General features: G+C 39.6%; 1 protein-coding gene across 1 annotated transcript; it reads right to left on the reverse strand.

Moving 5' to 3' along the window:
* Positions 1–13,214: 13,214 nt before the first annotated feature.
* On the reverse strand, positions 13,215–26,145 carry CAVIN2 (caveolae associated protein 2). Its single transcript, XM_002812682.5, has 2 exons — positions 25,325–26,145; positions 13,215–15,616 (listed from the first exon to the last, which is right to left on the reverse strand). Exons 1-2 carry the CDS (start codon positions 25,805–25,807, stop codon positions 14,822–14,824), a joined length of 1,278 nt encoding a protein of 425 aa, XP_002812728.1. The 5' UTR covers positions 25,808–26,145; the 3' UTR covers positions 13,215–14,821.
* Positions 26,146–26,533: the final 388 nt, after the last annotated feature.

A 26,533-nucleotide genomic window follows, 5' to 3' on the forward strand; every position in this document is an offset into this window, starting at 1 on the left:
AAAAATAATAGACTATTCTCTCTGAATTTCTGAAGTCTTTTCTTCAATAAGAAAAGTTCTTTCAGTTCAGGTTGAAGTCTTTTCTTCAATAAGAAAAGTTCTTTCAGTTCAGCAGTGTTCTCTGTGTAGCCTTTATCCATCAGCTTACGTGGAAAAATCATGGTTGGCAAAGGATCAAAGTCACAAAGGTTGAAAATTTGAACCCTATGACTGATTCCTACTTGCCTCTTTCTCATTTTGTTAGTTTGTCTAGTATTCAACTCTATTTACAGAACTCCTCTTAAAAGCTTGGCTTTTCAAGTTAGAACAATGTTCTGCCACAATAGGAATAATTATGATGGCCTTAGTATATGGTAGTCATCTGGGTGACAAAATAAAAGATTTTTGCTTGGAATCAAATAGTCCATTCAAGTCTGAAATGATATGTATTTTCTGGGCCCTCTGTAATTAGAAATGTGATTGTATAAATGTCTGAAAATCTGTTCTGGTTTTAAAGAAATTGGCCTACAGCCTGTTCTAATCCGGACACAAAATTCGCAGAATTTGAAGGTCTCCTTGTATCACTACCAGCTAGTGGTATGAGGGTGGGCTGATTCAGCAATTGGAAGAACGGTGATTCCAGCTGACAGGTGCAGTCCTCCAGGAAATGCCAGGTTGACCCTGCTGCTTAGAAAAGCAGAACAGAGAGGTGATGGCAAAGGATACAGGGAATGGAAGTATTTGAAAGGCATTATTATTTCTGTTGGGTGGGGCAAGGATACATGATTGCACAGTGGAAGAGTTGGAATCCTTCACCCACTTCACAACTGTGCTTTGTATCAAACATAATGTCCAAACAAGTTGACTGATGCACTGAATTGGATGTTACTGATTCTCAATACTATATTTTGCTCTAAAAAAATTGGCTTTTTGTTTCTACCATGTTATTGCTTACTTATAATCAACATCATCTATCCTAAAACATTCCTAAAGCAAGCAGGTTCTTGCTGTTTTCTATTTAGACATTTGATATTCATGTGGGTCCAATGTCTTAATGTTTACAAGTGATTTTTGCTGGATTTGTAGGATGTAAAGTTTTTGCCATTTGATCTGTGACTGGGATGCATCCATTAGAAGGTCAGTGCTGAAAAGCCAGGAAATTGCTTTTAATTTTATATAATTTACGGTTTATTTGTAAAATTCACAGAATTTCACAACCTAAGATTATTTTCCCGGGATTCTGTTTCAAAAAGTCCACTGGATCTTAAGGAAAGATGAACTCATTTTGTTATTGTTGTTGAATTTCCAAACAAAAAGGCTTAAGGCTTGGAATTTGCCATTTATTACTGAGAAAGTAGAGGTAACTATTCTAGTTGCTAATGTCCTTGTTCAATAAATATCCTTTCCCTGCCTGCCACAGGATTGTTATCCCACTTTAAAGGGTTAGATCACAGAAGAGGCGTCTCTCAAAGTTAGGTACTCCCTATCCCTCTTTGATAGGAGGAAAGCAATACTTGGTGAGTTAAAAGAAAAATACATCAGAAAATCTGAATTGTTCTATTCTCTTTCCCAGGACCATAATGCATTTTATAACTGTCTTTATCGAAATGGAAACATATGTCGAATTTTTAAAAACAAGAATGGTGGCACTGACAGTATGCTTTTCTTTAAGCTTTCTTACCAAGCAGTAACTGGAAATACAAAAATTAACTTCAGATTTTATATTTCAATATACTATGTTATTGGAATGTTTTGTTCTCTAACATGTATTTGTAAGACTTATTGAAAAGAAATTCAATGGTATTTGAAATTTTAAAATCCTGTGGGAGTTAAAATTTTGACCTTGATTAGCTTAAGCATCTCTAGTAGTAGTTTCTACAATTAGAATCTGGCAAGGAGAAAAAAAATCAGTGGATAAGAGGACGGACTCAGCCTTTGCGAGGCTGAGGCGGGCGGATCACGAGGTCAGGAGATCGAGACCATCCTGGCTAACACGGTGAAACCCCGTCTCCACTAAAAAATACAAAAAAAAATTAGCCGGGCTCGGTGGCGGGCGCCTGTAGTCCCAGCTACTCGGGAGACTGAGGCAGGAGAATGGCGTGAACCCGGGAGGTGGAGCTTGCAGTGAGCCAGGATGGCGCCACCGCAGTCCAGCCTGAGAGACAGAGCGAGACTCCGTCTCAAAAAAAACAAAACAAAAACAAAAACAAAAAAAAAGAGGAAGGACACAAGGATATTTCCATATGCTTATAAATTGGCTATGTCACCGCTTTAAGTTGGTTTAATATGTTGGTTTAAAATTCAGTCTTCTTCTCTTTCTAATTATTTCTTGCCTACCTCTAGAAATAAGCCAAGATTCCTTGAACTAGAACTGAAACTAGAAGTTCATTATTAGCCTCTCTTAGTTGTTTGGCTAGTAATTGCATGATTAGACTAATAGTTTAAGTCATGAAGGCAGATTAATCACTTGTGAATAAGTAATTATTTTTGTAGATACGACTGTGGGAAAAACAGACCATTGGTAAAATGGAATCCTTAAAATATAGTTAATCCTTAATTATCCATGTTCATAAAAAAGGAAAAGATCCAAGAGATATTTCAGCAATAACCTGTATATGTTATTAACATGCATTTATATGTTTTTAGAGCAGGTTTTCTTCTATAATTAAAATATTTAAGGCTAACCTGAAAATTACTTTACATTCTCTGAGTTTTTACCAATTAATGACAGTGATGTCATCTAAAAATACTCTGGGTGTTGAAGGTCAATCTAGAAAGAACTCTTTTACTGGAGTTGATTGACTAAGTAAGTAAGCAAGCCGCATCTGAACACTTGAGAACCCTATTCAAGCAGGAAAAAATGCAACAGAACAACAGCTACCAAAAAAAAAAAAAAAGTGCAAAAGTCCCGACTGTGTCAGAGGGTCTTTGTATCACAGAGTGGTAATTATTTCGTTGCATATGTAAAATATTTGTTGCATTAAGTCATAAAGATTCCCAGACCATGTAATATGAAATCTATATTGAGAAAAGATGAAACTGTATGTTGGAAGGTTAGCTGCTTCCTTTCCCCAAGAGTTTTCCTCAGGGTCATCCCAAAAATATGTAGGGCCTCAGGTAAATATTTTTTGTGGGTCCTCTGTCTGTGTAAACAATTTGATTTAAAAAGTGTTACAAAGTTTATTCTTCAGAAAATGGGTAAAGTGGAGCTACTTACACACTCGTTTATTGTCCAATCATTGCTTGTAATGATTCCTCATATCAGCCGGTAGATTGGCATTGTATCTTCTGGTTCTTTATTGTCAAATGTGTGGTTCCTGGCTAATTTCATATCTTCCACCATGTGAGAAACAGGTAGAAATGCTGTTATTATTCACAATGCAATGGCTCTTTAGATTCTGTTTGTACTGAAACAGTATAGACCTTCTTGCCTCTGCAGTTCTCTAATACCATTTATTTAATGCTGGTTGCATCATTACTCATGAGGCTGCATCATTCATCATGTCACCCATGACAACTGGTTTCTCATGACTGTATCAAAGGCTATTACTGCGCTTTGTTGATGATGACCACAAATGCAAATCTTATCCAGCATATGCAGAAAAATGTGAATGATAAATTGTTTTCTGGCCATGTAAAATTTACTGTATAGAATTTTACAGCATGTAAACTTAGAATACTGTATTTTCCAGTATGTCTTCTCCTGAATGCTTTAGGCAGTGGCCACTGTATTCCTACAATGTGATCTCTTTTAGTGCTGGCTGTACGTTTGCCTTCCACCACTTCTACCAGTGGGGAAAATAAGTGAGGGACCTACAGAGGATAAGAAGAGTGGTCCCATTTGCATAAGAAATGTCCATCCCTTGTCTAGCATGGCTCAAGACCAGCCTGGCACAGTACAACATCAACACATGATGTAAGGCAAGAGAGAAAATGGATCTGAAGAGTCACAGGGTAAAGGAGAGCAAAGATCTTGAAAGCTCTTGGTGCAGATGGGCAAGGCCACCCCAAAGCCTGACCCATGGTGTAGAGCCTGTGGAGGAAGTAGAATGACAGCTCTAGGTAGAGGATAACTTGTGACATCCTGGTTCCTCCATACACTGGAGCTGGCACAGCAGCCTAAAGAGCTATTATACCAGCTCACATGTGTGGCTCAAGCCCAGGGATCGGCAGAGTCCTGAATTGTTCTGTGTCCTTCCAAAGTCAGCGTCACTGTCACCCTAAGACAGCATGTCAGCACCATTCCAGAGGCCCAATTTTATCCAATCTTTCACGGTCTCATATAAAAACTATTATCCTGGACAGCAGTGCTTTCCTCCTAGAGGTTCTTTGGGGAATTTGGTTTACCTCATGCATGAGGCAGAGAATAATTTAATTTTTTTTTTAAGTGACAGGGTCTTTCTCTGTCATCCAGGCTGGAATGCAGTGGCATAAACATAGCTCACTATAGTCTCGAACTCTTGGGCTTAAACAATCGTCCTGACTCAGCCCTGAGAAGCTAGGACTACAGGCACATGCCACCATACCCAGCTAATTTTTTAATTTTTTGTAGAGAGGGGACCTTGCTATGTTTTCCAGTCTGGTCTTGAACTCCTGGCCTCAAGTGATCCTCCTGCTTTAGTCTCCTGAAGTGCTGGGATTATAGGCATGAACTACCACAGCTGGCCTGGGTAGAGGCTTAGTGAGTGCTCTGTAGAGGAGAAATGGAGACATAGGTCCTGATCTAGTCTGAGACTTCCTGACCAAATAGCAGAGGGGCTGGTCCCAGGCACCAGATGGGGACTTAGAACATTTCTTGGGAGGTGCTTTAAGGCACGGTGCTCCCTGAGGTGCAGGCCCAGGTCAGGGTTCCTGCTTACCTGGATCAAAGGATGGTACTGGATCTCCTCTCAGCTTCTTTGTTTTGCTTCATCACTAACAATTGCCTCATACAATCTTGAGGTTTGTTCTTAAATTGCTGCCCAGTTACTACTAAGTGCTCTCCTTGATGTCCTGGTAGGTAATCTTCAGAGATGTGCTTTTAGGGTCTCTCTGCAGCAGAAGTGAGGAAGTTTAAGATTTTGAGAGCAAATTACCACATTCTTCAAGAATTAACATAAATTCATATGCATTATCATTATATATAACAGTTCATCTCCATTTCAGAACAGTGGACTGATCTCTGAAGAGAAACTTTCAGCTCATGGACTCTTCACACAGAGAAACAGCTCACGGAAATGGGGCCATTATTATTGCTTACTGTGTTTTCATTTAAATTGATGAAAGCAGAGTAACTTGTCACTTCAGTAGAAAAAAATAGAATATATGAGTTTTGTGGACGCTTCAGGAGTCACAAGTTATGACTAGCGATGTAAATCTATTTTTTAGTGTCTAGTCCCATTCAAAGAACAATGAAAGGTAGTGGAAGTCTATCTTTTTGTGCTTAGAAGAAATAGATATGAAAAATTGGTATTCTAAAGTCGTAGATCAAACATTGTAGTTTAAGAATATTAGAATGACAATAATTAGAAAGAAATACATCTTTTATGGAAAAAGTAATACTTCTTATTTCTTTGGTGTTGCTGGGGAGAAAAGATGTGGTAATGTTCAGAGGGTAGAACTTTCTTCCTGCTCTGGAGCATAGATGAACTCCAGACTTCAGTTTTAACTTTAATCTAATCCCTTCTGCTCTTCCATTTTCTTTTTCTTATTCTTTATCTTCTTTTTTATGGTGCCATTTCTTCACGGGTAAGGACATACTGTTAAAAGCCTTTTGTGTGTAAAGGATCACTTCCTTCAGAAGTTGTTATTTAAATTTGCCTTAGCAGAAAATTAGTTGACTCTATTCCAAAATAGAGACTCTTGGAGGACTCATCAGTTCCAAGAGAAGGAGGTGTTTCAGGTAGAACAATGGGTCTGATGCAAACTCTGTCCATAAATTAAAAAGGGAAATAATAAATAATGTGTCTCTGTTTTAGGGATGATTCATTGCTGATCTCTTTGCTTATTCTTATGTAACTATTAAAGAAATAAAAAGCTACTCTTATGTGTAATGAATAATGCTGATCCACATTTGTCACTAAGGAAGGAGCTCCAAGCAAGATTAAAAGAGAAAAGCAATTTGATTCCTTTTATTTAAATTCAAAGAGGAGATACAGAGACACATTTGCATTTTTTTATATATATATATATATTTTCCTGGAAAGATGTGTAAGAAAACTGTTGACCATGGTTATCACTGTGGTGTGGGGTTGGGAGAAGTGGGATAGGAGTATCTTGTTTATATCCTGTTTAATACCTTTTTGCTGTATTTCAGTTTCCTTACTATGTTTCTTTATGTAGTAGGCAAAATTCTCAAATGGCTCCCAAGATTTCCTACCTCCTCAGTGGACATGCCCTGTGTAATCCCCAGGTCTGTGACTATGATGGGTTTTACTCTTGTGATTTAATGATGTTGTGTGGCACCATTTACTTTAAGAGGGATGATCCAAGTGGGCCTGACCCAATCACAGGAGCCCTTTAATGGCAGAGAGTTTTCTCTAGCTGTAGAAGCAGATGATGAGGAAGTCAGACATTTGAAGCATGAGATGGACTGGACTTGCCATTGCTGGTTTGAAGATGGAGGGCACTACATGGTGGGGAATATGGGCAGCCTCTAGGAGTTGAGAGCAGTCTCTAGCTGACAGCCAGCGAGGCAATGGCGACCCATTCCTATTACTGCTGGGAACTGAATTCTGCCAACAAGAATGAGCTTGGAAGTGAATTTTCCCAGATCCTCCAGACAAGAACTCAGTCCAACTGACACCTTGATTTCAGCCTTTAGCTACTCTGAGCAGAGAACTCAGATTGGGAAATTTATTATTTTCCAGTTATTTCTTATTTCCCACACTGGATTTCTGTCCTGCCAAACTGTGGGCTAAAAAAATGAGTGCTGTTTAATGTCACTACATTTGTGGTAATTTGTTACACAACAATAGAAAACTACTATTACACTTTGGGAGGCTGAGGCGGGCAGATCACCTGAGGTAAGCAGTTCAAGACCAGCCTGACCAATATGAAGAAACCTGGTCTCTACTAAAAATACAAAATTAGCCGGGTGTGGTGGGCATGCCTGTAATCCCAGCTACCCAGGAGGCTGAGGCAGGAGAATCACTTGAACCCAGAGGTTGTGGAAGCTTCAGAAGTCACAAGTTACGACTAGTAATGTAAATCTATTTTTTTGGATGTTGCAGTGAGCTGAGATTGTGCCATTGCACTCCAGCCTGGGCAATAAGAGCAAAACTCTGTCTCAAAAAAAAAAAAAAAAAAGAAAAAGAAGAAAGAAAACTACTATTAGTTTTCCATAATATTTTAATGTAAGAAAATAAATACTTACAGTAGGAATTATCTGGACAGTGAGATTGTGGGTCATTTTTTCCCTACTTAATATTTTTTAAAATAAATAAAAAACCTTAATAAATATAATTAAAAAAACTAAGGATGAGTTGTTATTGTAAGGACAATATGCCCTCTTTCAAAGTTGGATATAAAGTTACTATACCTAAAGGGAGCCATATTTTCTTATTGATTTCCATTTTATGTTTTCATTTATACATTCCTACCTCATCCTATAACATTATAAATTAGCAATGTGATTTCATGAGAGAAAATTTCCTTAAAACCAAAAAGCAAACCAATTTGAAAACTTTCATCAAGAGAGTGATTAAGCAAGCAGTTTATTGAGGGACACTAGGACTATAGGATGGAAAAGGCATGTCTTTTTGCTTTTCCCAGTAAACCCAGCCCCTCTCACAGGTCTTGGCATACTGTCTGCTTCAACACTTATTTGTCAATTAAAACGAATGAATGTGCTTGTTGTCAATGTTTCATTTTAAAGACTTTATCAGGTTCCTTCCACTCAGGGCTTCTCTTCCACCATTTTGTTTCCTGCTCTAGAGGCAGAAACTCCTATTCCTGTGTGACTGTATCATTAAATCCAAACAACTTAGCTTCCACAGCTAAGTCACAGCTTAGCTTCCTGGCAGCTCTATCCTGGACATTTATGGTATCTGCTATGGTCTGAACGTTTACGTCCTCCCCTACTCCCTGCCAAATCCATTTGTTGACAACAAATCCCCAGTATGATGGTATTAGGATGGGTGGTCTTTGAGAGGTGATTAGATCACGGGGGCTCAGTCCTCCTAAACAGGATTCGTGCCTTTATAAAAGATGCCCTAGAGAGCTGCCTTGTCCTTTCTACCATGTGAAGATGCAGTGAGAAAGTACCCTCTTTGATTCAGAAATTGGTGCTGTCACCAGACACTGAATCTGCTGGTGCCTTGATCTTGGAATTCCCAGTCTCCAGAATTGTGAGAAATACATTTCTGTTGTTTATAATCCATCCAGTTTATAATATTTTTATTATAGCAGCCTGAAAGGACTAAGACAATAACTTACAAAGCTAAGCTACAGTATCTCCATTTAACCATCTTGGGTGACTGTTTTACAAATTAATTGTTTCCTATTGCTTTGCTACTATAAGTTTAAATTCTCTATATACAGGATTCTCAGCACTTTCACCTTCCTCAAAGATGGGGAATTTATAGATGGCAAAGACTATTCTTATTCCTCTGTTTTATCTACATACCCAGCACAGGGCCTGGCACATATAGCTGCCCAATAAATGTAATAAATGTTAATAAAACAAAATGGATATCTGTATTGGGAAAATGTTTTTTGAAGATAAAAACACCCTGCAGTTACTGGAAAATTTAGGCCAACTTCTTTTATTTAATCATTTAAAAGTCTAGCAATGAGATAGTTGGGAAGGACATTTTAGTCTCATAATAAAAAGAGTGATGGCAGAAAGAAAAAAGAAAACACTAAAGATTGTAGTGAAATTACAGCCAATGGGCATCAGTTTCCCTTTCTCTGGTTGATTTCAGGGGCAATTTCACAAGCTAAGAAACTGCTTTTCTCCATCCATCCTGGCAGGGAGGCCTTCCTTTTATTATGTAGGTATGTAAAATTATTGATTTAAAGTCCCCAGGAAATTTGACTTTTCAAATACGGGCACATTCACTGGAATATTCTGCCTTTCCCTGCATGCCGTTAGGGTCATAGACACAATTAACATGCAGTGGGCCTAAGAGAACACAGCTAATCCTCGTGCTTCCTTAGATCTTCAAGTGGTTGCCAACATAAAAAGTTTCTCCTTAACAGAGGACATCTTGACCCTTGTGCTAAATCTGTATCAGTTTTTTTTTTTTTTTTCCCAACTCTGAGCTCTGAAGGCTCAATTTAGCATCCAAAGAAATTGAGCTGTGTCCTTTCTCTTTTGTACGTCATTACCAACAACAAAGAGTTGAAGAAGAACTGGAGTGTTGGCCGGCAATTTTGTGATGATATATGACAGAGCAGAATACAGCCTTGCTTTTTGTCATCTATAGGGCCTCAGGTTATTGACAAGAGTAGGTATTTTTCAACTGGAACACAGAAATGGGATGGTAACTTCATATGCTCAGCTTACCAAGAACATCAATCCCTTTGACACCCAGGGGCTGTGCAGGTGGCTAGCAATGTTCATAACAAGGGGTGGTGCTTTTCCGTTAGAGACCGTACAACCACCCTCCAATGTGATTGACTACTTCTCCTTACACAGCATTAACAGCAATCTTTTCATAAATTCGGGAAGTGGCAAGAGGGAAACTTCTTGTAAGTACCGGCAAGGGTGTTTTTGCATTTTATATCCCCCTAAGAAGGCTTCTGTGTTTTTCCCTAAGGCAAATCCAATCCTGTCACGAACTTTCTCTTATTGTGTTTATGCCTCCAGGAGGGGAAGAAGCATCCAAGAGCCTTCATCTCTGTAGACCAGGAGTCCGAAATGGATGGTCTATGCCTGGGCCACATCCAGCCAGCAGGCATTTACGTTTGGCTTGCATAACGTTTAAAATGATTTGAATCAGTTGCCAAAAACTAAAAGCCAGGAGATTTTCATGTAAAAAGAAATCTAAATTTTGGCTCTTCTTAAAAGAGGCCTATGTTTTGGACCGGGAAGTCATTGGACCCCATTTCTCACACAGCAAGTGGAACTGGGTAGTGATTGCCAGTTTACCATACGCAGGTGGCTCCTAGAACATACCTTCCCTGTGTGGGAATTAGAAAGAAGCACTGCCTCTGCACAGGTGGATTATAAGGGTGACCCGTTGGACAGGACATGGCCCATGTGTAATAGCTTTGCCACAATTACCACCATCTCCTTGAGCCAGTTTACTCATGTCTGAGCTTTCAGGCATTTGATTTTGTGACCCCTGCCAAAGCCTTTGGAGGAAGTAGCTGCCTGCAGCATACATCTTGATGAAAGAGGGCTGGCCTAGAGGGCTTTCTTTGATTGCACACAGAGATGGAGACACCAGCATTTGTTTGACTTAGCTCCTGTGTTTTTCTGAGAACACAGCTGGATAATTTTGCAGGAATTATATTCATAGGCTAGGTCTCTGTATCCTCATGATTCACCCTACTTCCTGAACCTCCACAATCCCCCACCCCTGGCCGCATGCTGATTTGCCATTTGTTCCTTTTTTCGGCTTATGAGAGGAAGTGTCCAAGGAGAATATAGCAAGTTCTCTCCTATGACACAGGGATATAACTCCTTTAGCTTAAAGAGTTTGAGGCAGACTTCATGAACCATTTTTGAATGAGCTGATTCTAGTATCTATCTCTGTTGACAGCTTGCTCTTATTATACCCTTCCCCAAAGTGAACCCCGCAGCTACTGACAATGGATGAGGCCAAGGAGCTAAGGAGCCCCTCTGTGGCCTCAGCATACCTGAATAATAGTCTCTCTGTGGCTCTCCAAGAACAGTGAGTTTTTTTTAATTTTTTTTTTTAGCACTGGAATGACAATCATCAAAATCATTTACAAAGTGCAGTGTAAGTGATGCTGTATAAGGAGTGGTAAAATGAAGTTAATATTATACCATTTGAGAGCTTATAAACTGACTTATAATTAAGCAGAGTTGTAGGATAATTAAGTGTCTGTTTTGGCAGTAGCATGGATATCAGATTGAAATTGAACACTGGCCTTGACACTAGTTATTTGAACTGGACTAATCATTTGATTCTGTGACCCTTAATAGAAAAGTAGTTAAATTATAACATGAAGGGTGAGACCTTAGAGTAGTTAAGAACTCAGGAGTCCTTTCTCCATTCCATCTTACTAGTTGGATTCAGTAAACTTCAAAATTCTCTACTCTTAAAATAGAGGTAAAAATCATACCTTCCAAATAGGATTTTATATGATTAAATGAGATAATGTTTGTATCTAACATGTGATAGGTACACAGTATTGCTGGCATTGGAGCGCTCAGCTGGTATAAAGTAGGTTGTCAAAAATATTGGTTTCCTCCCTCTTTCTTGGGTCTCACTGCTTTGGTGCTAAAAATTTTAGCAAATAGGAGGAACTAAAGATTGCTTTGCTCAATAAATATTTAATAAATTGCTTTTTACAGTGAAAAGTGTATATATGTATGAAAATCAGGCTGCTTAGTTTAAAGGTGTGACTTCTTAACTAGGGCAGTTTATGTGGAGAGTTAAAAATAATCTTAGAGTTTCAAATACTGCAGGATAATGTAATGGTTAAAACAAAAGTAAGAAAATATCTTTAATAATGCAAGTTACTGCCTGTTCCCTTTAGGAAAGAGTTCCTGGCTACAGAAGTCTTTATCTAGACACCCAGATCAAGCAGAATACAAAGGTCACAATGCCAATTTCATCTGAAACTTGTTTTGCAGTGCTTGAGCCTTGGTTTTTAGGAAAAGACTTGTGGTTGCTATGGAACTGTTAATAATGATTGCTGCCTGTACCTCAATTCTTCATACTCCCAATCTTCAATATAAAATCACTTAGATTTGGGCTCCAGGGCAGTAAACAAGCTTTTGAGCAGGAATTAACTGGACTTGGGCATTAGTGTCTTAATGTAGGAAATGACTTTCATTATAACCTTTACTTATACTGGCAGTTGGGCTATGTTGAGGTTTCCTAACAGTGGGCTTAATCGCATGAGTGTCAAAGTTTGCTCTTCTGGGTGAGCACTGCTAAAAGCAGAAACAGACAATGAATATCAGAAGTCCTTGTTTTGTACAGAACTACTCTTAGTGAGGGTCTTTTGTTTTCACATATAAAAAGAACCAGTAATTCAGCCACATACTGGATTCCTAAGCAGAAAGAAGAAAATATTCCTGTTGAAATACATATCTATTTACTTTTAAAAGAAATCTCACAGAAAAATGACTTCTTTTTTGCTATATTTCTGTGAGATTTGTGACCCATGTAACAGATGCTTCTTACTCCTGAATTATATTTGTAAGTTATGGATCTCAGTCCTTATTAATGTATAACCGATCTTTGGGGAAAACTAATCCAGTTCTTGAGCTCCAGGCATAGAAAGTTAGGAATGGGTTGTTGGATGGGTGGGGAGAAGACATATCTAATTTGGGGACATTGCTGCCTCACCAGTTTACAAATAACTCAAGAATAATACAGAATAAATTGCTTCAATTTCTACAACTGTTTTTCTCTCTAATCCCTACAGTGTGTGATTTTCAACAATTATCTGGCCTTATTCTCTGTTTTATTTCTTAGGATTTTAATGCTTCAAATGTGGAACATAGAATAAATGTGATTTCCAGTGAAACTTTAAAAAAATGCTCAAGTGCAGTTTTCAGCTGACATACAGCTAGTTTATAGGAACAAATGAAAAACACATTTTGAAAAGGAAATGTAAACATTACATTAGGTCTGGGTCCCCCAACTTCTCAGCTGCAAGAAGTAACAACAACTCCGTAAAGGTTAAACAGGCTTGCTTTGGGCCCAGAGTAAAATGAAGTCTTCTACCAACTCTATGGCACTGCAGAAGACAAAGGATTATCTCTGCGAATAAACTGAATTTACAGGTCAGTACATTCATGTTTGCAGGACTATTTAAGGTATTAGAAGTTCTGATACAATACAAGAAAAATGCAGATGTAACTATCAAACTCATCAAGCTGCTGCAATAAATTCAGATACTCTCCAGGGCTGGCAAGATGATGTCAAAAACATTAAACTTGAAGAATTAGACTTAGATTTCTAAATGAGATTGGTTGAGGGAAGCAGAGTTAATAGGGGAAATCAAGACCGAAACAATCAACATTACTGCTACGTTTGGAGGAGAGTTTAAAAATCAATTCTTTCTGCTTGTTCTAAAACTGTTCTGCCAAAAAAACTGACATTGTTACATGCTTTTTATTTTTTGGTTTATTTAATCTTCTTTAACACAGCCATTGTTGGTTCAACAATCCAATATTTGAGGTTATATTATTGCAAAAATGAGGACATAGCTGAATAGGTTGTGCCATCAATACATTTGTTAATCCTATCCCTTTTATTGAAGACAAAGCATAGTTTGTTAATATTGTCTTGGATTAACTCTATTTGTAAGGTTACTTATAGTGGTGCATACTAAAGGCAGGGGATTTGCTCCCTGGGCCAACTGTCTTTAAACTATAATTTAAGAAATCATTAGCATTTTGTAATTAAAAACAGATAAAGCAATATTTTAGTACAATGTTAGGCAGCAGTTAAAATTACCCTGTCTGAATATACGTGTACATATACATAAAACACTAGCATGCTTTAAGAAGTTAAAAAACATTAATATTCTGTGAAATTAATATATAAATGAAATACAATCTGGAATGAAATTCCCATTATGTACAAAAAAGAAAAAATAGAATCTTTCACTTCCAAAACCTATAGATTTTAGCATTTTATAAGCCTACATCACATCATATGGAATGTAAGGGTTAGTTTAAATTTGAATAGCATTAAAGAACAGTATGAGCTAAGTTTCCACAAAACAGTATATATTAATTGTATTTTGAAGATTTATGTTCATTCCAATGTTAAGAAGACAACATCCTTTTGAACTTCCTTAAAGAAATATTTGTAATGTCTTTTATTTATTAAGAAAAATACAGCTTTAACACTATAAAATGTTTATTATTTAAAAACATTAGAAAATAAAAATATTTTGAAGATGACATGTTATTCCAGGATATATGAACTTCTTTAGTATTGTTATTTAAAGAGCGAAATAGTTAAGCTACTATTGTAAATATTTTACTTTCAAGCACATACATTTTTTCTCTGTTTTCATTCTTTTCGGCATTCTTTGTTTCCTGTTTCTCATTTTCCAAATTTTCTTTCTTACTTTTTGAATAGTCCTGACTTTACTACGTATCTTACTTCATTAGCTGACTTTTATAATCTCTTCATTTTTCTTTCATTTGAAATAAAACAATGGTTTCTATTAAGTAAACAACCGAGCATCTCTTTTTACCTTTCGTAGATGTTTTCTTCTTAAAACATATAGTTACATGTTTAGCTTACATATTTATGTATATTACATAACAACACTTAAAGAATAATAATTAGATTCACAGAGTACGGTGGAAATACAATATATTACTGGTACACTATTCAGCAAGCTTATGGAATGACAAAAAAGAATGAATCATTTTTCATGACTAGTATCTTAATTGTCCTCTGTTTTTTTCTGACTAAGTCAAATAGATTAGCATTTTTCAACTGCTCAGTTTCTTCTTCAATCTTGGAGACATTCTACAGAGATAGAACCTAAGAGCAAATTAAAAGTGGAGTCCGTGACAGGTCGCTTTCATGGTAAAGCCTGGTCTCGTGTGTCTTACTATGACTATGTGGTCAATGATTACTGCCTGGACAGGAACGCAGGAGTGGGTGGGTCGTGCTGGAGATGTGCAGGAGTTTGTTCTTCAGCCCTGGCTGCCCGCTTGAGCACAGCACAGGATGGCACAGTGGCTCTAAGCTCAGGAGGTCTGGTGCACCTGGAGCACGGCGGGCTGCACAGGGTCCTCATCAGAGCGCTCCGCCTCCTCGGATGTTAGCGCATAGCCACCCTCATAGCGCACCTTCTGTGCCTGTTCTAGGGCCACTGACTCCTCCTCTTCATCTTCCACAATAGTCAAGTCGATGTTGCTGTCCATTCCCGAGTTACTCCCCCTGGAGGTCGCCTTCTCAGCAGCCTCCTCTGCAATTTCCCCCTCCACCAGGGCGCTGGCGAGGGACGCTTCGGAATGACCCTCTGCAAAGGACTCCTCTTCCTGGTCATTTGGCATCTGCTCACTGCTAGGCAGGTCTTCTGACTTGGTCTCATTTTCTGCATGGCTTTCTCCCTCTCGGACTTTCTTCCGCCCGAAAGTGAGGGGAGAAACCTTGAAGGGGGAGCTTTTTCCTGAGGATGTTTTCTGGTGATTTGACGTGAGAGATTTCTTAATCTTCTCTCTCCTCTCTACAGATACGATCTTTGTCCCCAGCTTGTTCATCTTTTTCTCGATGTTCTGGCGAGAAAATGCTTTCTTGAGGCTATCCACTTTCTTGAGGCTGGATCTTTTTATTTTCTCTGCCCTACTTTCTTCCACCTTTTCCTCGGCGCTGTCTTCCAGGGCCTCCTCATCGTGGGGCAAATCATCATCTGACGAGAGGTCCACGGTGTGCAGGGTTTCCTCCAGGGATTTGTTTTCATCCGGAAGCTCCTCCTTCCCTTCCACGGCGCCGGAAACGGGCTCTTTCACAAACACACTGGCAGGGATCTCATTTTCCTCCTGAAAAGACGGACAATGTAGGTTTCATGTTAATAACATATTTCACAAATAGTCCTGAGCTGCTGTAATACGTGTGTCTGTTTTGGGGACATGGTGATGATAAAAAACAAATGTTTGTGGCTTGAGTTTTCTAGAGTAGGAAGAGTTAATTCTAAACTCGTCAAGTCATTCTCTTTAGGCTGGATAAGGCCAAGGGCAGCCTGTTGGGAATATCAGGAGGACAACCGGCAGAAACTCTATCAGCGACAGGCAGAGGGAAGTGGGCAGTGACTGAGATAGACCAGGAAGCTGCCTAGATAACGGAGCTAAAGAACGTTACTGTGCTGTGAACCCAGAGGCCCTCTCTCTCCTATCGTCTTTTGAGGTCAGAGGGCTTGGGCCTGCCAAAATCCCACTGCAGAAGAGCCTGAAGATCAAGTTGGCAGATAAAAGACGGGCAAGGGTGAGAGCGGAGAAGTCTTCAAGTACCAGACACACATAAAGCCTTGACTGGGTTCCCTCTCCAACTAGGAGTCAGAAGTAAAGGTAGGGCCAGCCTTAGTATCTGTTCAAAGGTGCACACTAATTTTGCTGAGGACATCATTTTAGAGTGAGAAGCAAGGACTAGGCTTCCTGGGGGTGCACTCAGGAAGCCTTCTGGTTTAGAATATCCTTTAAGGAGTTAATAAAGGGAGGTGAGGTCTTAGTGTTATTTTTAGAGTAGTGAGGGGAAATTATGCTGCCAGCCATAGTTTATCAATTCTCTAGTGTTACGCAGAGCTTCTTTGGGCAAGAATACTTTGGCCCTCACTTCCAGCGAAGAGTGAGGAGAGAAGCACAGAAAGCTGCCCCCTTCACCGTTGCCAGCACTCTCCTCCAGCTGCCGGGCACACAGGCAAAGCTGGCTCCTCTTGGCTCTCAAGGAGCAGCACCTGAACACTCAACTCTAGAGTGGAAGGGGGATGGTGTCACAATATTGCTCACTGGGGAGTTTTGAATGCAGACAGACTCAGGTTACACAGCTAAAGAACTCTTGATTTTTAAATATTTTTCTTTGAATACTGGAAAAGGAGAGCCAGTCAGCAAGATGTCTTCACATCTTTTTTGAAAGAAATGGCACAGTAGTGAATGTGTGGCCAGAGGCCTGAGTCTCAGTCTTTGCTGTACTACTGAATAGCAGGACAGCTTTCAGCGAATAACTTAAATCTCCTTGGGTCTCAGTTTCTTCCAGATATGAACAAGAGATTTGACCTAGATTAGCAGCTTTCATACTGCACTCCCAGGGGCACCAGGGGTTCTGCTGGAATGCCAGAGTGGGGCAAGGCTCCAGACCCCCCTGCCACCTCTCCTGCAACCAGAGCCTCAGGATTGCCTGATTATATCTAAGGCTGTTCAGTAAACTTTCAGTTTGAAAAATAACTGGATTTAGTGGATTTTAAAGTCTACTTGGGACTTAAACGTCACGCAAAGTTTATGTTAATGGCAAGAACTTCCATTCTTGTTTTGTAATTTTGATTGAAAAGATGAAAACATGCTTTAAGAGTGTCACTTTATATTTGATACAAAGACTAAATAAAGTTTAGATATTATACAGAAACTTAAAAAAACCCTCTCCTTGTTAACAACTGAATGGTAGGATTATGATATTCCTTGAAAAATACAACCCTGTGTCTCCCCTTTTATACACTATACAGAGTCCTTTCCATAAATTGGTTAGAAACAAAGGATAATGTCTTGTGTCAAGGCAAAAAGCAGAAAAGTCCAATTAAATAGAATTCTTGTTAGAGTGACGATATCATATATTGTGTTTCCCAAAACTCTCTCCACACTCTGCCAGTTTGAATGTCATGGAAAGTGTCCAGGCCATAGTAAAAGACAGAGTAAAAAAATAAATAAAAGGAGCATGGGACTGCCACAAGTTATTTATAACATGGCCTTTTACAAGCACTGCTTTCCTGTGTTTCAAGTTGAGGTTGCCTCTAGTTCCCTGGAGTGTACTCCCCATGAGGGCAGGGATTTTTGTCTCTTGTCCATGCTGTGTCCCAGCACCTAGAGCTCAACAGCTGCTTGTTAAATGAGTGCATGCTGGGTGAGGTGGCTTTCTAAGAAAGCCTTGAGAGTGGCTGGAATGGAGATTGCCCCTCTTTTGGGCAGCCTTGAGGGCTATAAAAGAACAAGTTGAGCTCTGTGTCTAGAAGAAAGTTTGCTGACTGCTGGTGCCATTGGGAAATCAAGAGAACCTAAGTCCCAATGGGGGCAATGATCTCCATTTTTAAGGAAGGATTTTCTTCGCAGTGGATGGGTGTTACTAAAAGAGGGTTAGACAACTGAAATAGCTAAGGCTTGGATGCTTAGTCTAGAAGCAAAATTACTTCTGGGGTTTGACAAGAGGGTTGAGAAGTTTTGACAGGAGTTGCTTACAGGAAAGGAAGAAACCAAGAGATCAGTGAAATGTCATTAAAAGTCCTCAGTGAGGAAAGCAGAAATTCAGGCAGAAAACTGTAAAAATAATCCTTGGCTACCAGAGAAGAGGTACATTTTGTATAGTATAATCTCTCAGGGTAATCAAAGGTAGTAAGTTGTGTAACTTCCCTTTCTTTAATCCCAACAAAAGGTAGGCATATTAACTGAACTTCTAAAGGAATTAAACTAATAATATTATAGTTTTTCCTTAAATATACATTTTATTATTACAAAAGCATAGTTGCTGTTGAGTTTTAGACTCTTTTGATGCTTTTATCATGTATCTTTTGAGGACAGCTTTGAGGAAAGTTATTATAAGGTGAATCATATATGATCTGTGGTAGATACACACTGTGTATATGAATGGGTATTGAGGGAAGGTAGGAAACCCAATTGAACTCTTTTGTAAAATGCCAGGGAAATTATATGAGACCTTTTTTGATGCCAGCTATAAAAATAAACCCAGCAGGAACAGAGATAATCCAGAATGAGTTGGATGTGTCTTTACGCAACTGGAAACAAGTGAGATATGTCTTCTTGGCTAACTGCTATGCTTCTGCTGTCATTTTAATTACACAAACAGGATTTAGTGTTCTGTATATTGAACAGTGTTTATTTTGTGGCTTCTGATGGCATCTACTCTGAAGGTAAGCCCTTTCTTTTCACACAAAAATCTGTGAATGTCCAAGCACATGTAGCTCTTACCTTTCCATAATGTTTGTTTGGAAGCAGAAAAATACTGATACTTTTCAAAATTTCTATTCTACAGTAAAACATGTGAGTGGTGTTTGACAGTGAAGTAACTCTTATGATGGTGGAAACTCAGTCTAAACTTCAGATAATGGATGCTGGATAACTGCCCTCTCCTGAGGTGCCTAATCTCACCTGCACATGTGCCCTGTGCTCAAGCTCCCCCACACACTTTGTGGAAACACTTGCTATTTCATATGCCCATAAGCAAGGTGACACTTCTGCCTTCAGCCTCCTGTTGTAATGTTTCTGATTTGCTTTCTCTTACAGGTTGCAAGACTGATGACGGTTTCCAGAGAGAAGATCAAGTACCTATCCTCAATTCTGTCACTGGTTCCCTGCCCTAGTTACTTATAGGTCTACTTAGGGTTTGTAGCTCCTGAAAATGGCACCAGGAATCCCTTGCGGGCTGCACTGCTTCCTTCGGTAGTTCTGCGCAGTAGAGGCCCCCAGGAGAGCTGATTATTTACCCTTTGTTTTCAAAAAGGTCCTCAGCTCCCCTGATGCAGGTGTTCCCAGTTCTGACCTTTCACAAGAACCCTTAGGAGTTTTTCAAAGGAAGGGGAATAAAACAGCACACTTCAAACATATATGACTGATACGCTCACAGCATAAAAATGAATGGAAATAACTGAAAAAGTAGCATTTCTCCTTGTACTTCAGCTTGTTTGCTGCTCATATCGATCCTGGTGAACTAATAGTCCTATTTGTATCAACACAGACAAACTTGCTAACATGCTGGACACTTCTTGGTTTGAAGCTCATGAAATCAAATCTTCTGTGTACATATCTAAATACCTAGATATGCACACCTTAACAGAAAAGAAGACTCTATGACTCTCCTTAGAAAGGAAATCATGGTAAGTCATTTAAAATCTTGAATAAGGAGAGAAAAAACAACAGTTTGCTTTCCTGTCACTAACTCATCATTCCTGTTGGTAGAAGAGAATAACAAAGGATGTCATATTCCCACTGGGATGCGGTAGCATCCTGGAGGGATATGAAGTCCATAAATTTGTGTCCATGGAATGTTTTATCCAATAATCTCTAAATACTAGTTATTAAAATGAAACTGTGCCCACCTGACATTCTGATTTATAGGTCTCTTTTACACATTGATGGTTTTCTCCGATTTGTGTTTCTGAGGTATGGATTGCCAAGTGGATACAGTCATTGATTAGAACTGCACCCCTAAGGCAGCTGTCGGTGGAATCAGCAAGTCATAAGAATAAAATGCATTAGTTATAATCCCTGAGCAGTCTTTCACATTCTGGAGGATTTAAAAGTTTCATTATTTTTCAGTGTTATCAAGGGTTCAATTCTTTTTTAAGACACACTGGTTAGGTGTTCTTTGTTACAAATAAAAAACACAAAACAAAACCAAACAAAAAAACCAAATCACACTGAATTATTTAAAAGCTGATGTAGAAAACCCAGTAAACATGAACTTTACCAAGGTGGGATTATAGTGTTTGTTTTTACTCATTTTGCAATTCAATTCTATAATCTCTATTATTAATAATAAAATGAAACCTTGCTAGTCACTGTTTCTCAGGGCCTCTGTTTCTTTGACACAAAATGAAGTTAAACTGAACGATTATTAAGGTGCTTTCCAGCTCTAACACATTTGATTCTGTGATGTTAACATAAACCCCACAAAAAGAATTAACAAATTACAGAGTTTATTCCATAGTGTACTGATACCAAATGTGTTTTGTTTTATGTAAGAATCAAAACTATAGGACCTGAGTTGCATTGGAGAACATTTTTCATTCATTCAATTCAAACAGATATAGATTACAAAGCAGTGGAAGGGGCAGCATTTACTTGGAAGGGCTGCATCTGAAAGAGTCTAGTTTTTTTTACATGAGAGTATGCAATGATTCTTTCTAAAAAATACCAACAATAATCAGTTATTCACTTAAAGTGCCTGGGGCAGTGCTCACATTCAATAAGTGTAAATAATAACAATAAGAACTAATATTTTGTTTATCTCATAAAGTAAAAGGGCACTGGATAAGTTAACACATCAAAACTAATATCCCATATGGGAACATTGTAGCGTGATAGAAACGTGGCGAGTTGTCATATAAAGGCGTCTTTTATTACCTATATCCTCATTTCTTCCAGGTCTGTACTAATGTAACAGTCTTCAAAGCAGTGACTTTGGATAAAGTACAGGCTTTTTAAAAATCAATTTAAAAATGGTCTGAAGATGTTATACTTTCAGCGTCTTTCTAAAATTCTGACCTTATCAAAGGAACCCAAAGGATGAAGATTTGAACACATTTATAGGCCCCATTCTCTAGAAATGTATCCACTGCAAATAGCTAACCTTTCTACTTTTTTCACCCAATTTCCCAATTTTATGTGGATGAAAGTGTAAGCTGTCCAAGAGTACTCTCATTTTGTTCCCTGGATTTGAAATCATCTCCCAACTGCTTTTTCAAATAATCATTACTAGAACCTTAAGAGGACGTAAGAGGCTACTGCATCCTCAAAGCCAGTTACCTGTGAAATTCTAGTCTCTTAAATCAAAAGAGAAAATTTCCTCATAAGTGTAGAGTCACTGATTTTCTGTACAAATTCTATTTTTTCTTTTAGTAAATGATCGCTGTGCTTAGAAGCAAAGTCTCAGTCTTTCTTTAGCATTTGCTTTTTGATCAGCAATGCCTATGAGTCTTATTTTATTTATGCTGGGTCATGTCACAGTATTTTGAATTCAAATATTGATCTGAAGCTATTACAAAAAAGTTTAAAAGAGAAAACTGCTGAATTTAACTAGGATTTTAAAATTTATTTTATTGCTGAAAGAGAGATGTTTCTTCAGTTTTAGACACTACTGGTTATAATTTAAAGTAATTGCTAAGAAATTAGATGCTTAACAGCTACAACAATGTTGTAACACTCAGTACAGGCTTAAATAAATAATGACATGTTTTAAGTAGGACAAATTAAGGACAAAGTTTGGAATGTAAAAAATACAATTATGACCAGGCATAGTGGCTCACGCCTGTAATCCCAGCACTTTGGGAGACTGAGGCGGATGGATCACCTGATGTCAGGAGTTCAAGACCAGCCTGACCAACATGGTGAAACCCCGTCTCTGTTAAAAATACAAAAATGAGCTGGGCGTGGTGGCGGGGGCCTGTAATCCCAGCTACTTGGGAGGCTGAGGCAGGAGAATCGCTTGAACCCAGGAGGTGGAGGTTGTAGTGAGCTGAGATTCCACCATTGCACTCCAGCCTGGGCAACAGAGCGAGACTCCGTCTCAAAAAAAAAAATGTGTAAGTATCTTCAACTACTAACCAAAACAGACCTGTAGATTTCGGTGGGCTCGACAGGACTCCACAAACTGAAAATGTACTCTTCTCAACAGTACCGTACCAAATATGCTCAGGTCATGGGATAGATTTTCCTTTCTCACTCTCTTATTTTTACATAATTTTTTGTCTTAAGCTAGAAACAGTAGATTTAATAAGGGGAAGTCTGGCACAGGGTTCGGATGGGCTAAAAATGATAAATTACCTAAAGACACTGAGTAACACCTGGTACATATTTGCCCTCCACATTCTCCACAGGTCTAGGAAACAGTCCCCTTATGCTCCACTGTGAAGATTATGCTGTGACTGGAGGGTTCGTTGAGTAGATCTTTTGGGAAGAGACCTTTGCTTTCATGGAGATGAGATATAATGTTGATTTCAACACGGCGATAGTTATACAATACATGGTTCTCTGTGTGTAGCGGAGCTGTTTTAAGATCCTGGGCAAGGTGAGGTCAGTTTTTACCCAAGGACCATATTTCTAACCAAGCAAAAGTGTAGCCTTCTTTCTGAGCAAATGAATTTCAGATCCACTCAGTAATCTATTCATTGAGCACTTATACCATGCCAGTCCCTGCTAACTATTTTAAATGTTATTTCTTTCATTCCTCACTCTATGAGAGAGATAGGAGGCAAGAAGCATTAGTGTTCAAGAGTACATGCTTTGAAATCAATTAAACATGAGTTTGAATCCCGGTTTCACCACTTGCTTACTAACTAGCTTCAGACAAGCCATAAACGTTTTCGAATCTCAACAGCCTCATCTGTAAATTTGGGATAAATCAGATAAGATGCTTACCAATATATGCTGGGTGTATTACGTGCTTGATTTTTTTGCTCTTATTAATATCATCAGTGTATAGATAAGGAAACAGGTTTGGAGAAGCTACAAACTGTGTCCAATATCACATATTTAGCAAGTGGTAGAACTAGGATTTGAATTACTGTTTGTGTGACTCCAAAATTTATCTTCTGAACTACTATACTGGACTACTCTCTAATACAAATTATTATTTTATCCATTGGCATAATTACTACTCTGGGGAAACTGCTACTTTTAGAAGGAACGAGAGAGTCCACTGAGGGACTGTGCTTGCATCTGTTTTTTACAAAACAATCATCTTGCGATGCCTTGAGAGTTGAGAATTCTAATATCCTTTAGGCTAATAAAGGATCTTACACAGCTTAAGAAAGGTCCGGTCACTTGCCTCTAGTTTCCTTCCTCCTAAAATGCTCTTTAAAGGTGTCCTTGGGGATTGTTTTCTAAAGGGCCCAGAATGGAGTCCGAGCACATTGCTGTGGATATTCTTATCTTCCAGTTTGGTCTTCAGCACCCCTATTTCAGCTTTTACTCACTATATGGAGAATTTCTACCATTTCTGGCTGCAATTTCACACCTGTCAATTCAATGTGACAAAACAGGAGACCATGTCAGACCCTCACAACAGCATATGCCTTTAAGTTCCCAAGCAGTTTTTTTTTAATGTCAGATTTATAATTCTCCTGAATTTCTACTAGTATATCCTCTCCATCCCTCTCCCCAACATCTGCAGAACATCCGTGACAAAACAAAACAAAACCCAATCCTGACAAATTGTTGACTTTCCTCTACAAGATAAATACTTTTTTCCTCCTCCTTGACTGAGGGATGGGACAAGAGATAATTTGCCTGATTCATACTGGAAGCAGGAAAATTTCCTTTGGTGTCTCAGACTTAAACAGGTCTGTACATGTTTGGTTTTGTTTGGAGATCAGTATTTAATTTAGAAATGCCTTGAGAGCTGAGATTTCTAATATCTCTTAGGCTAATAAAGTAAGGATCTCATATGGCTTAAGAAAGGCCCAGTTACGGTATCTCTTTTCAATTCATCTGGTGCATGAAAAGCTACTGCATTTGCATTAAAAGCTGAAAAGTTTTCAGCTGCAAAAGCCTGCAAGGTAGAGGAGGACATAGGCTCCCTAAACCTTTACAATACTCAAATGCAATTTGAGGAGGACAAAAAAGCAGCGAGATGAGTCTTTCCTTTTATGGGGGTAGGAAGGCTTAGGTTCTAACTTGGCAGAGCAGATTCATTTTAAAAAAGAAGGCTCCCTCGGTTTAAATTCCAATTTCTAAATCTCTCTTGGGAGATGAAGGCTTTCCCTGTGTGCCTTTCACAATCAAACTGTTGGTTATAGCCTCTCCCCTCCATGGCTTTGAAATCCTCTCCTATTCATATGGTCACAACGAGACAGCCCTGGAGCGAGGATGGCAATCGCTTCCTGGGCTCTGTGCTGGCTGGATTCCACTGGGCGGAAGGGCTTCCAGCATTAGGCAGGGCTGCGCTGGGATTCACAAATGCCCACCACTTGGCGGAACAACAGCCCCACGCAATCTCCCTGTCCCCAGATAGCCTCTTGCTAACATTAATTGCATCATTGATGCATTAAAAAAATTAAGTGGCCTTTTTATTCTAAGGCAACCGTTTGAGGGAGAAACATTTAAGACTAGCCTTTGTGACTATAACTGATAACACTCCTTTTATTTTACTTAACAGTTGTGGTGTCTCTGAACAAGGAGAGGCATATTTAGTGTGTTTGTACTCTCTTTTTCTAGTGCATTTGCTAGAAAAGAACTCCACAAGATTGCTTTGCCCAAAAAATGTCTTAAAAGAACAAGGCTAACTCTAATGGAATCAATCCTCTATTTGATTGATCCCCAAAACGTTGGTAGCCTTTGTATAAAGGGATAGTTTGACTTTTTGGTTAAAAAAACAACAAAATACCTCACATGATCACTTCATTTCCACAAAGAGTTAATGAACAACCACTGAATTAATTGTCCAGCTAACAGCTGCAGCCAGAGCCCTAAGCTCCTAATGCAAAGAGACAAATGAATTTGACTAGGGTGCACGCACCTGCACATCTTCCCAACCTGTACAGAGTGCATCCAGGTGCTCTCTGACAAATGACCCAGGGCCTACTAAGCCCGCGGACATCTTCTTTGGATTAGTCTGCAGTAACCTGGGAAATTCCCACCCCTGTGTGCAGATTTCATATTTGCTTGCTGCAGGCAGACAGAGGACAGTGCCTTGTATGTGTGATCCTTGACAGGCAGGACAAATGTAAAAATGGCTGTGAGAGCCAGGATGAGTGAGATCAAGAATGATGAGGAGTTCCAGCCCGCCTGTAAGGAGGCATAGGGGACACTGACCTGGAAGATGAGCACTTTGAAATGGTTGCGTCGGAGGAGCTGGGCGTGGTTGTTCTCCAGCCGCTTCACCTGTGCGCACTGCCTGTCCATGCGCTCTTTGACCGCGCGCGTGTGGGCGCTGACCTTGCGGGACTTCTCCAGCAGCTTGCTCACCGTGTTGCTGGTGGAGGCCTGGTATTTGGAGAGCTTGGTGAGGTCATTCTGGATGCCCTTCACGGAGCCCTCCAAACTGATCTGTCGCTGCTCCATCTTGTGCTGGTTCTCCTGCACAGCGTCTAGCATGTTCACCAGCTTGTCCAGGAGCGTGAGCACCGTGACGGCGTTCACCTGTGAGTTGTCCCGGATGGCCTCCTCCGTGTTCCCCAGGTTCAGGCTGGGGCTTGGTGTGGAGGAAGGCATCGGGCTGGGGCTCGAGGGCTTTTCCTGCCGCATGTCAGACCCAGGGTGCTGGAACTTTTCGGCCTGTGCAGCGTCCTCTCCCATGGCTAGGCAGGTGGGAACGTTCTTTCTCTCTGGGAGCTGCTTCTTGCTCGGGTGAGAAGTTGCGGTGGTGAGGGTGTAGGATGAGGCCCGCTGGTTGGAGTTAAGAGCACCACTCTCTAGGACTGGCAGAGGTTCAGACAGGCAACAACTGGCTACGCTGATCAGGGGAACTGCATTCCAGCTGCTCTTAAAGGCCCTACTCCACCCAGTGGGAGGAGAAGTTTACAGAACTGAGAACCACTCAGGGTTCAGAAGTATGCACACACTTCCTAACCGCGTTCTGGGCACAGGACACTTTGTTGCAGGTTTAGCTTTCTTTCCTGTTCCCCTTCCCTTTCAATGTCATATTTCAATCATGACTTCATCTAGAGGCGGAGAAAAACATGCTAACTTGGCCCAGCTCCACAGCTTCCAATTGGCTAAAGCTGGTAAACTTTTCTCTGGCTGCTATGCTACAGATGCAACAGGGTGCCTGTTTCTTTTTCCTGGATACAAGTTATTGTAACGGAAAGTATTGTTTGCATTTGCCCTAGAATTGACTGATGGGTTGCAGAACACTGGGTGTCCTACTGGGAGGCATAGAGTTTAAAGGGTACTGCAGCCAAGTTTGTATTATTAGTTTCTCATTTGCAAAGGAATGGGACTAACTCTGATAATAGCTCAGTTCTTATTACTCTTGTAGTTGCGGATACAAAATAAGTTAAAAGAGATTGAACTTCAGGGATA

Source organism: Pongo abelii, chromosome 11 (assembly GCF_028885655.2).
Source record: "Pongo abelii isolate AG06213 chromosome 11, NHGRI_mPonAbe1-v2.0_pri, whole genome shotgun sequence".
Classification (NCBI taxonomy): Eukaryota; Metazoa; Chordata; class Mammalia; order Primates; family Hominidae; genus Pongo; species Pongo abelii.